Genomic DNA, 12,891 nt, shown 5'->3' on the forward strand with positions numbered 1-12,891 from the left:
CTCATTTCCCCGTAAAATGAAGTATTTCGCAAAAAAGTTTCCTGAATTGTTAAAAGATGCACGGATGCAGACTTCTCACTGGTGTGAAAGATATTTTTTGCTACCAGTTTAAAGATAGACTGAGTGTGTTTATTTAGTGTATAGGCTTTAACTTGATTACGGCCCGTTCAGATTGACTAAGTTCCCAATGGGGGCAAATATGTTACTGGATAGCTGCAGTCTTGCGAGGCAAGGAATATGCTTGGTTCTTGCTAGCAATTTTCGTGTAACTTAGGCCGTGGTTGCTCCAACGCTTCCTTAGTAAATGAAGGACGTTCTAATCAAATAATTAAATTCTTTAGAAGGTTCACGACTGTCTTTAACCGGAGTGATTTTCCAATATTTCAGAAAGGTTACTGACTTTTATCGGAAAACGTTCCTGGTTTTTGCAAGATATGTTACTGACTGAAATTGGGCACATCAGCTGCCTATTATTTTCCAGGAACGTTTCTGAATCGTTTTCACAGTGCAAGTGCAGCAATTCCCCCAAGGCTTGAAAGGACTATTAAATAATCATATACCAATACAGCAACAACATTTACTTTAATGGAGAAAGAACTAAATAAGTTTTGTCTCCCAAATGCTCAATAGATGAACTTTTCGTCATATGGCAGATATCAAGTCTTAAGACTGCATTTTCTGCCCGTCGCTGTAACATGCCACAATGAATGGTAGTCAACTTTCCAACAAGATGGGGAAACCCCATTATCTGACAAACCTTCCCCAATTCCTCAATGACGAGCTTCCTAGTCGTTGGATTTCATGATGATCTAATGACGACGCTGAATTTCCTCCCTGGGCGCCATGCTCTCCGGACCTAACTCCAAGCGATTTTGTTTTTTTTTATGATGTTACATCGAAGATCGTGAGTTCGAGTTCCATATGCCACGTGATTTGCAAGATTTGAGTGTTGTTACAACTGCATTTTTTATGGTTGATCGTGACATGTTACATCAAGTGAAAAAAGAATTAGAGTTGAAATTCGATAACTGCCGCAATAAGAAAGGTCCATGCATCGAACTTTTCGGAAGCAAAATTTGTGATGTTTCAAATCTTCAGTACACTGTAAAAAAATTCCGAAACGTTACTGAGTATTTCCGTGTAACGTGTCGGGATTTCAATGGTTTTTATCTACTTCCTGGAAAAATTAAGTATTTTTGCAAAAAGTTTCCTGAATTGCTACAAGTTGCACGAATGCACACTTCTCACTGGTGTAAAAAATATTTTTAGCTCCCAGTTTAAAGCTTAACTTTGCGTATTTATAAAATGAATCGGCTTCAGATCAAATTATAATCAATTACACTAAACGTACTTAATTTTTCTAGAAGGTTCTGGAGACATGGCTGGCTTTAACGGGGGAGATTTCGCAGTTCTTCAGAAAGTTTCAAGGTTAATTTCAGAGAGGTTACTGACTTTTAGCGGAAAACGTTCCTGGTTTTTCCAAGATATGTTACTTGCTGAAATTGGGCACATCAGCTGCCCATTATTTTCCAGGAACGTTTCTGAATCGTTTTTACAGTGTAAAGTCAGCGTTGTTGTTGTATAGGAAATATATGTTTAAATAAGACTTCCAAACCCGGGAGGGAATTTTATTATGCATAAGTACATAATAGAGATAGACTGGGGTGCCGTGAAAAAATTCTAATTCATTAAAGAGTACCGCGAGTCGGAGAAGTTTGAGAACCACTGAAAAAAGAAATCACTCCTACACTGTAAAAACGATTCAGAAACGTTCCTGGAAAATAATAGGCAGCTGATGTGCCCAATTTCAGCAAGTAACATATCTTGGAAAAACCAGGAACGTTCTCCGCTAAAAGTCAGTAACCTCTCTGAAATTAACCTTGAAACTTTCTGAAGAACTGCGAAATCTCCCCCGTTAAAGCCAGCCATGTCTCCAGAACCTTCTAGAAAAATTAAGTACGTTTAGTGTAATTGATTATAATTTTCCTGATTTACCAAGGAGGCTCCATAAAAATCAGATCGCACCATGGCCAAAGCAAGAGGGAACCAAGCATATCTCTTGCCCAAACTTCCTGCCATGCAGGGACTGTAGCTATCCACTGACTTTTCCGCTCGCATTGGAAGCTTAGTCAATCTGGACTGGCCGCAAGCAACCTTAGGCCGATACACTTAATAAACACGCTCATTCAATCTTTAAACTGGTTGCTAAAAATCTTTTCCACAACAGTTAAAAGTCTGCACGCGTGCAACTTGTAGCGATTCAGGAAACGTTTTTGTGAAGATACTTGTTTTTACGGGGAAATAGGTGAAAACTTCTGAAATCCCGAGACTTTCCACGGAAATAACTAGTAAGGGTTTGGAATTTTTTTACAGTGTACCTCTTTTTCACGTTCCAACGTCCCGGACTTTTTTTTAGAGGACGGACATAGAAAACTTCCCTTAACCTTTTCAGAGGCGCGTCATTAATTTTTGAGAAATCTTAAGAAAAAACACCACAAATGGATTTATTTGATCATCTAGGCATAGATTTTTCAGTTAAGAATTTTTTTTTTCAGAATTTTTTTTTTCACTGGGGGTGGTGTCCATATTTATTCACACACCCCACCTGGGGAAGGACAAAAACATGTTTATGCATGTAAAAATGAATTTGAATCTTTTCGAACAATATGATTGACTACCTCAGGAAAAAAGAAGAAAAATGATTCACTACTCTTTAATCGCTAATTAAAAATTTTAAAATCTGAAAAAAATTCCAATTTTTGGGATAAACGAAAAATTGAAAATTTGATGATTTGAACAAGAAATTGAGCCTACGATTTTTTTTTTTTTTTTTTTTATTCTGCCATCTAATGTCGTTCATTGAACTTAAAAGAAGAGGACTCAAGCGATTTTGATTCAAAAAATTCTGAAAAAAAGAGAGAAAAAAAATCATAAATTAGTGGTTTCACAGCGCAACCACTGCCCTTGAATGTGTTTTAAACGTTTCATACTCTATTGCAGATCCTTGTTCAGTGAAGCCGTGTATGAATAATGGAACTTGTATAATTTACGGAGAGTCTTTTGAATGTCGCTGCAAGAAGCCTTACTACGGTGAAATTTGTCAGAAAGGTAATACAGTGCAGTAATGTAGTTCGTAAAGTTTTTTTTTTGTGCTTTCCTTAAAAAATTTTGAAAATTCAAAAATTTTCTTATTTATACATTTATTTATTGGTAAAACTGGTTGTACAACGCCTTATGACACTTTAATAGCAGTATTTTTGTTACTGCAATGAACTATTTTCTTTAACAGTTGTTTTAAAAAACTGATAATTTGAAATGAATGTTTCGTGAAGAAAAGTAACCAAATTATTTATGTTTATGTAGTAAAAGGTATGTAAAACGCAAATAAACTACAGGGTGTCCTGAAAAAGACTGACTGTTTTCAGAAATTGATAACAGAAAAATGGAAAATGATAAAAGAATAACTTTTGCAGAAAATTCATCTGGTGTGCCGTAAGTTTCATCCCCTCAAGAGTTTTAGTTCAATTTTTTTCAATAGATGGCGCTGCAGATAGTAAGCCTCTAATTAAAAAAATAATCATTGGAATTCATCGATTTTTCCTCCGATTTGGTTGCAGCCGGCGGCAGACATTTTGAAAATATTGTTACGTAATTTTGATTGTTAAAATCATTTTTCGAAAAACTTTGATGTAACTTTCTGTCTTTCTTTGATTTACGATCTTACAATCAGCAACGCCATCTGATGAAAAATTCTTGAACTAAATTTGGAACTTTGGAGGGGGGGGGGACGAAACTTACAGCCCACCACATGAATTTTCTGCCAAAATTATTTTTTTATCATGAAACACTTTATTGTTATAAATTTTTGAAAACAATCAGTCTTTTTCAGGACACCCCATACTACCAATACTTGACTTCCATTTCAGATCCCTGCTTTTTAAATCCTTGCCAAAATAATGGAACGTGTGAAATAAAGGGAAAGTCTTTTACTTGTACTTGCAAAGAACCGTTCATTGGAAGATTGTGCAGTAAGTACATTAAAACATACTGTAACGGATCCGCTGCGACTTCCAACTTTCTTGAAAGGACGACACAGTTCTTGATTAAGAATACAGAGAATTTATTTACACTTTGTACAGGGAAGATCGTGAACAACTGCTAAATTAATCATCAGCAATTAAGCAAATATCACACAAACCGCAAACTCAACGGTTACACACGTAGTTGCTTCCAAATACGAAAAACAACACAGCGAAATGCCTCGCAATAAACAAAGCTAATACACTCTCAGCACAAATTCTCAATCGAAACTCCACTTTTTATCACGCGGGACGCTTTTATAAACATCGAAAAGTTTCCACAACATTCGAAATCCTTCTCGAAATTCGTAGACCGTTATCTGATTTTATCAATGAACAAAAAAGAAATAGGGGGATCGTATACTTTAGCCGAATGTATAGGGGTTGTATATTCATTACGGGAAACTATTTACAGGTTACGTTACTACAATAATTACTATTTAGAGAATTTGTAACAATATCACTTAAAATAGGTTGGGGGAGAAAAATAGGTTACTCAAGCGTGAGAGAAAGATTTTCAACGTTTCTATTCTTTTGCGATACACTGTAGAATTCATGAACTGACTACATAAATTATGCAGCTTAATAGCGCCTAGACCGTTCGGCCGATATTCATGAAATTTGACACAAAACTAGTTCGTAGCACAGGGTTGAGCACCTCGAAGCAATTTTTCGAAAATTCGATATTGTTATTTTTCTATTCCAATTTAAGCCCCTTTTATCGAGCAAATTATCATAACATGGACGAGCAAATTATCATAACATGGACGATTAAATTATCATAACGAGGACGAGTAAATTATCGTAACGTGGACGAGCAAATGAACATAACCAATTGGCGAAAAATTCATCATTCATTATTTCTATACATACAGACGAGCCAAATAACCTTTCAATTTTCTACTACGGGCAAAGCCGTGCGGGTACCGCTAGTTTAAAATATGTGCATTAAAAGTAAGTTTACTAATGCATGTATCCAAGATAGTCATAATTTTTTTTCTTAGATTGTTTTTTTTTTTTTTTTTTTCAGATGAAACACCAACACCGTCAACGATTCCGACAACCGAACAAGAAAGAACAACACTTGTAACAACTTCTAAACCAGGTACGGAGATACAATTTACCTTTTTATGACTTTTTTCAACAGACAAAAAAATGCATTTCAATATCTATAGATTAACACTGTAATAAATTCTGAAACGTTACTGGTAAATTTCCATGTAACGGTTCGGGATTTCTCAGGTTTTCCCCAACTTCCTGTGAAAATTAAGTATATTTGTTAAAAAAAGTTTCCTAAACTGCTCCAAGTAGCATGAATGCAGACTTTTCACTGTTGGGAGAAACATTTTTAACCACCAGTTTAAAGATTAAATGAACAGATGCTTTATTTAACAACTTTCAAGGAACCGCAAAAAAATAGTCCCTACGTTGAAAGCTTCCTTAAATAGAATGCTTGGACCGTGAAAAGCCGTCTTTAAATAGAGAAAGTCGTTAAATAGAGCGTCGTTAGATAGAGAGTCAATTTTATGTATTATTTGTATTAGCATAAGTTCAAATTCGGCCTTTCCAGGTTGACTAAACTCCCAATGAGAGCGAAAAAATCTCTGAATTCCGCAGCTTAGTTATTGTAATTGCAAGCAAATGCGATGCTTGTACTTGCAATTCTGTCTTAGCATTTCCCTTAGTTGCTTTATTTGCAATTCAGGAAGGCGCCAAGCTACTACCTAAAACCAGCTTAAGGTTTCTCTGAAGGTTCCTCGGGGCTTTAAATCAAGAGCTTTCTGTATTATATTGAAAGATTTGAGGATGATTTCAGGAAGGTTACCGACTTTTAGCGGGAAACTATCCTGTTTTCACAAGGTATGTTACTGACAGAAACTGGGCACATCAGCACCCCGTTTTTTCCAGGAACGTTTCTGAATCTTTTTCCAGTGAATAGAGGAAAAAGTAAACAAATAATAAGGAAACAAAACAAAAGAATTAGTTTTACAGAATGAAAATTTCATATAATAACATACATAACAGAACATTCTTAAACTGCTCACCACAGTACGATTCAACGAGGTACGAGGATCATCAAAATCGAGAACCCTGAAGGATGGGAAAATCTTTTAGTTATCGAACATATACGCATAATCAAGGTGACAAGTATTATGTGATGTACTTCCATATTTAGCAGTAAGTTACCGCCTTTAGACAGAGCTAAGACATAACTATATGCAATATACCGACATTTCGGTTATACCATCCAAAGATTGAAGTTGTGTCTTCTTTTTGGACTCATCAGCCTAGAATGTGGAATAATAAAGCTGGCGGCAGGTGTTGACTCGTTAAAGTTGAGTGTGCTAACAAACTGGCAGTTAAATTAAAATTAGATCATCAACGAGAGTCGGCAGCCATGGGGCGGTTCAACTCGTAAATTGAACTTTAAGGGCAGTAACCATAGACTAATAATAAGAGTAGACCGAGCTTTCCCAGGCTTGCTGATGAAAAAATTGGTTCATGGACACATCATGTGACTGGTGGGGAGGCTTGGCGAAAACTTTGGCAGCATGGTTGCTAGATGGCAACATTATCTATAGTTTGGCACTCGACATGTATTTTAAGACGTAATGCGTTTTCATTATAATTTCTTTCCAGGTGCAGAGATGGAATTGTTTTTCTTTTAGTTATGCATTATTTTGGCAGTAGTTTTTGATCACAGTTTTCAGTAACTTTTATTTCATTTGGAACTGCTACATCAGCGTGGGCGTGAACGTAATGGCGTAAACGTTTTGCGTTAAAGCAAAAATGTACTAATCGATATCTTAAATTGAAATTGTAGGTAAAAATCTTACCGTTTGCCGATTCTTTTCGGGCGCTTGCATCTTTAATTACTTAGATAGTTACTGAAATTGAGTAAAGAAAGTGCACAATACTATCTAAACGAAAAACTCACTATATTAACAAAATATTTACAACTTAGAATAACAAATGTGCAAATCGGACTCCATAAAAGATCATTTTTCCGGGTTCCATCAATTCTATTTATTTTATTTCTCGCGGGCGTTGATCGTCTGCTACGATCGACGACCGCTGTTGCTAGGATATCCAACAGTCACATGGTTTGGTTTATGAGCAGCAAAAGGATTGCCATAGCTCGGTCTGCTCTTATTATTAGTCTATGGCAGTAACTTACTGCTTAACACCCAAGCTTTGCTCTTAATTTTGAAATTCAGTAAACTCGTTTGCATTGATTGGTAAACCTTGACAGCACCATTTTAAATGTGGTGCGGACCTTGAATTTTTTCTTTTTTTTTTTGGTAATATCTCTTGTTCTACTAGTCGGAATGAAATGAAATTTTGTACCTTATATGCTTTGAGTCTCAAGAACTTATTTATGTAGTAAAACTATTGGTTTCTGTTTCAAATTTCAGAGATTGTGTTCATTTTCTTTTGTATATATGTTCCCAGTAAAAATTTAATTTACGAAGTTTTGAAGAAGCCTAATCCATGTCGGCTTTCCTTCTTTCTTAGCACGATTAATAGTCAAATAAGGACACACACTGCATTGAAATTTAAAAATGTTAGATGAGCAGTTCTGTAAAATCAATTTCAGTTGTTTTTAATCAGCTTATCAATCTACAAGTTCATGTCAGCTCATTTCAAGCAAAGTCATGTTTACTTATTACTCACTAGACCATCACCCAGTGAGAGAACCCCATATTTAACTAAATAGAATCTGAAAAATATTATTTCTTAAGTCACATTTTATTCAAAAATTCGTAAAAATATGATCCCATTGAGATCCCAACTTGAAATTTTGCAGAAATAAAGATAAAATACACACAAATTTTTGAAAATTAAAAAAAAAATCATTATATGTTTTCTGAAAAATTTAAATTTTTGAAAAATGAAAATTTTTATAAAATTAGTCATGTTGCATATTATACTAAACAGCAACTGATGTGCTTTAAAATGCTTTTTACCAAATCTTTCTATCTATTATTGGTGCTGAGTTATTGCCCATTTTTTGTTCAAGCATCCATGAAAAAAAGAGGATTTTTCTAAAAATCAAAGCCTCATAAATACAAAAATAAAAGAGTTAACAATCTAAAAACTTGGACTTCTCATCAGAGTTGGGCAAATTTTAATTGCATTGACAATTAAAGATTAACAATCGATTAATTGGTAAACGTAACAACAACAACTAACAATTGATCAATTGTAATTGTGGAAAATTACAATTAACAATTAATTAATTGTTAATTGTAGTTTACTACAGTTAACAATTAATTAATTGTTAATTGTAGTTTACTACAGTTAACAATTAATTAATTGTTAGTTGTAGTTTACCACAGTTAACGATTAATTAATTGTTAATTGTAGTTCATTACAATTAACAGTTGTCGATTGTTCTGTGAATTTTAACTAAAACTAACTCATAAAAAAATCACTGGTTTTGTACAATATATTTTACAGACGACAAGTCTGCTTGGGACGTGGACGCTAAACGAGTATCAGATTACTATCTAACTATTTAAATACACATGTTGGCAACAAATAAAATATCAATAAAATATCAGTAACTTTCAGTAAATTACCGCCTAATAGCAAAGGCTACAGCAAAAATATATGAAATACTCGAGTTGAACCGAACCATTGCTTCGGTCACTCGTCTGGGCTGCGCAAATTCTATATTAGCTACCAGTTTGTTTGGTACTCTTGGTTTCCTTAAGAGGTTTTCCATCTCCCGTTTAGTCACTTTCCTATGCCAAGCTAATGCGCGCTAATAAGCACGAAACTGCAGTCCTCGGCTGAAAGTGACGGAGCTGGCGTTGTATTTCCTGAATCGATAACTGTATTACGAGCAACGAATTATTTACTGCAGCATATGCCTTTTCTCAGAAAATCTTATGGCTCCAGCAAAATATCCTCATAAAAGGTGTATTTCAATTAAAAATTAAAAAAAAGTTTTCCGCACTAGTAAAAGTCCGAAGAACATCTGAGGGAAATTACAGGAATGCATCTCAATTACACGATTTAAGAAAATTGAGCAGAGCGGTCTCTGAGATCTTTCGTCCCCTATTATGTCCTTCTTTCTGATTTCCCCTGTTACAGGTTAAACTATAAAACCATGATTTGCACAATTTTAAAACACTTAATTAAAACACAAACATTTACGTGTGGAAAAAAACTTGCCAAGACGAGAATAGTTCAGTGGGTGAGCGAGGAATCAACACTGAGAACGAAAATACGAATTCGAATAATACTTTGAAATCGGTACGCTGCGCTGTACCTATTGATACATTAAGTTAATTGTTAGTTTTAATTGTTTCATAAAACAATTTAAAAATTAATTGCCATTATTTTAATTGTGAAAAACGATTAGCGTACATTAATCTTATTAAATTAATTGCATAGTACAATTAATAATTTAATTGCAATTATTTTTTTAATCAATTGACAAGGCAATTGAAAAAATAATTGATTTAATTGCCCAACACTGCTTCTCATTACCCTTACGGGTACAATCGACGAGCCACATTTTAAAGAAATACAATAATGTAACGAAAAAACTTTGGATCACGTCATATAGAATGATCCTAACATTTAATTCAATAGGAAAAGTCAGGATGCCCAACTGGCAATTGTTTTGGAATTCATCCAAAAAATGTTTTCATCCCTCTTACACAACATTAGTTAGAAGGACGTCTTTCAAGGTGAATAAATATGTTTTAAAGAATCACAGAGCAGCTTTATAATTATGCATATATATTAACAAAACTTAAAAATATACACTGGTAGTCAAAGAGTGATTTCGGACATTTTACTATTCTTTATCTCTCAACTATTTATATATATATTTTTCATTTTCTAAAACTGCTATTTCAATTTTAACAAAACTTCTATTTTTATGAATATTTTTTTACTAGTATTATTAAAGCTTCCGCTCTGGCTATCTAGTTACTAATTTATTTGGTGGATGGCGCTGGAAGCATCAAATTTCGAAGTACGATTATTGTAATGCTTCCAATCCCACTTCTAAAAGCCGATTTCGGGTCCTCCATTGAACCAGGAGGACTCCTACAGATTCTTGTAATTGACTCCTTTTCCCATCCTGTATGAACCAGTACTAACCATTGAGAAGGAATACTAATGGAGGGAGCCATAGCAAATGTCTGAGTGAAATAAGCTTGGGACTAATGTTTCCCAGGTCAGGTGACTTGTTTGGCTGGAAGTTGTCGCGTTTTGGCACGCAATCGCTCTTTTGGCATTAAATATTTTTCAGACGACGCGACGGCGCTTATTACGAAGTCGGGGCTACAAATCAGAGCAACTCTGGCTCCAACTCCTTTACCGCATAATAATAAATAAATAAATAAATAACGGATACAAACACAAGCCTATCATTCAAACTCCCTCTCCCCACTTCTTTCCGGATTTCAAAATATAATGCAACTGCATTTTCCATGTATTTTGATCTGTATTCCCTGAAATGACGGGCATGTACAAATAGTTTAAAGTGTTCTGTTATTGACTGAAAATTTATGGATTCATATGCAATGTAATTAATGTTTTGAAATGATTTCATACACAGGCATACTAGTATTTAAATTGAAGCATAAAAATAGCAAATCTTTATTCTTGAGCATCTGCTGTTCACAGGAGCTTGGCGAGAAGATACTCGCCAACAAAGCAAATGTACACAAAATGCTTAAGAGCCGTTAAAATAATTACTAGTTAAGTAAAAGTGTTTTTATGGAACTAAAATGTTATTTGCACTCAAGATATACAACGTTTTATAACTTTTGTAGATAAAATAAGTACAAAACTTTAAAAATTATGGACAACTGAGGAATATGTACTCGTTGAATGAATAGAAATGTTATTTTTTCTTTATTTAGAAGTAAAAAACATTCGTACATGCTAGGGAAAAGTTACTGGACCTCCTGGTGTAGCTTTTTCCTCACAGTTTACAATGCTAGAATGCTGCACTATTACTATAAATCTATTTTTTCCCTTCTACAGTTAAAGGTTGTTATCATGCATGGCTTCAGCTAATGAAAACTTCTTGAGCGGTTACGGTCAACTCGAAATTGCTCCCCAGGTCACATGGTACTGTTGCCGAATCGGGATAGTAGGGTTGCACTCTCTCCATCTATTCCTTCTCAATGGTACTAACGTGGCATGTTGAGACGATCCGCTTTGTGCCAAAGTGTCTCAATGATCTAAGGGAAATATAAGTTTGTTGCTTGGGGCCCCAAACCTTATCCTCCGGTGTGCTGTGTTTGGAAGTAGTGATGTTCCAGATATCCGTATCCGCATCCGCGGATATCCGAGGAAAAATAAAGATATGTATCCGCATTCGTATCCGTTACTTTTTTGACGGATCTTAAACGGATCTTTTCTACTTTAAAAATTCTTAAATATTTGAATAAAAGACACTTAAGTTCCATTTAAATTAGGTTTTATTCCCTCTTTAAATTATAAGGTATCATTTCAGAAGCCAACGGCCCTCTGAGACATATTTTTTTTTTTTTTTTTAATTTTTAGTTGAATATTAGTTTTTGTTATTGCTTTGGGGATTCTGTTATTCTTCATTTTGGTTTTTCTCGGCATCCTGCAAAAAAAAGTGAGACAAAATTCTCTTTTTATTGTTTGTAAAAGTGTTCCCGGCCAGCTTTACACTCTTGTGTTCTGTACCCTACATCTACCGAGCAAGCTAGAAATAATTTTTCACATTCTGTTTCAGCATTAATGCAGCGCTGACCCGTTCCTTCCAACTCTCCCTCAATTTTAACGGAGATTTCTTTAAAGAGTAAATCATAGTTTTTATTATATTTTTTGCCGTAGATGACCTTTTTTGAAGAAACAGTGTTATTATCATGACGTTAATACCTTCAGAGATAAATTTTACACTTGGATAGTTGAATTGCGCAAAACAAATTTGAGATCCGTATCCGTATCCATATCCGCGGATCTTGACACTAATGATCCGGATCCGTATCGGTATCCGAGGATCTACTTTTTTAACGATTCGGCACATCACTATTTGGAAGCTCTCGACTCATATGACTACGGATTTCAATATGCAATACTGGATTTCAGTATTTAAAAAACAATATACAAGAATACAGGTATTAAAAATGCCTCAAAAAATGCTGAACAGTATGTTTTTTCATTTCCATTCTTCACAATTTTGTGGAAAAAGTTTATTATTTATGAAAAAACTTATTCGAAACTAATATAAAATGAAGGAAAAAATGTCATCAATTACAAACCAACAATAGTAAGATACATAATGCATCTATTGACCTGTCCCTAAAGCCTGAAACTCATCTTAGTAAACATATTCCCCGCAGTTGAAAATACTATCTGAGTTCACGCAGGTCGGTGGTACTGTTGATAATGTCCGTTACTCCTCCTCTAATTACCTCAAAGTCCATCGTCTTCAAATAATTTAGTCTCTTAAATGTTGATTTTCGATAAGTTTGCAACAGCTTTGTATTTCGTAAAATATTTGAAGTAGAGTTCTGAAAATTGGCATTTTTACTTATCTTATATATGTGTCCTTCACACGAAATTTCATTAAAATCAGAAATGGAGAGGAGGTCAAGAAAGTGACTGACCTGACATGTGGAACGTCCCAGTGTAAAACATTTGAAAATTCCTGTTTTTTTTTTTTTTTTCCAGTACCTAGCCATTGAGATGCCAGCCTAAGTTTTGGTGTATTGGAAGAATAGTGTTAGAGCTATAAAATATATATTTTTTAAAGAAATTCTAAGGGAGCATGCTTTGAGATATTCAAGCTCAAAAGTCACGGTGAATG

The 12,891-nt window shown here is 34.6% G+C and overlaps 1 protein-coding gene across 1 annotated transcript in view; it reads left to right on the plus strand.

The window, feature by feature from the left end:
• The window catches only part of LOC129228718 (adhesive plaque matrix protein 2-like), a gene marked incomplete at its 3' end in the record, with an annotated part of 63,754 nt that overhangs the window by 17,876 nt on the left and 32,987 nt on the right, over positions 1–12,891 (plus strand). The window contains exons 6-8 of the mRNA XM_054863403.1: positions 3,001–3,108; positions 3,927–4,028; positions 5,110–5,184. Coding sequence (XP_054719378.1) covers positions 3,001–3,108; positions 3,927–4,028; positions 5,110–5,184 — 285 coding nt within the window. The remainder of the gene's footprint in view (positions 1–3,000; positions 3,109–3,926; positions 4,029–5,109; positions 5,185–12,891) is intronic.

Source organism: Uloborus diversus, chromosome 8, assembly GCF_026930045.1.
Source record: "Uloborus diversus isolate 005 chromosome 8, Udiv.v.3.1, whole genome shotgun sequence".
Classification (NCBI taxonomy): Eukaryota; Metazoa; Arthropoda; class Arachnida; order Araneae; family Uloboridae; genus Uloborus; species Uloborus diversus.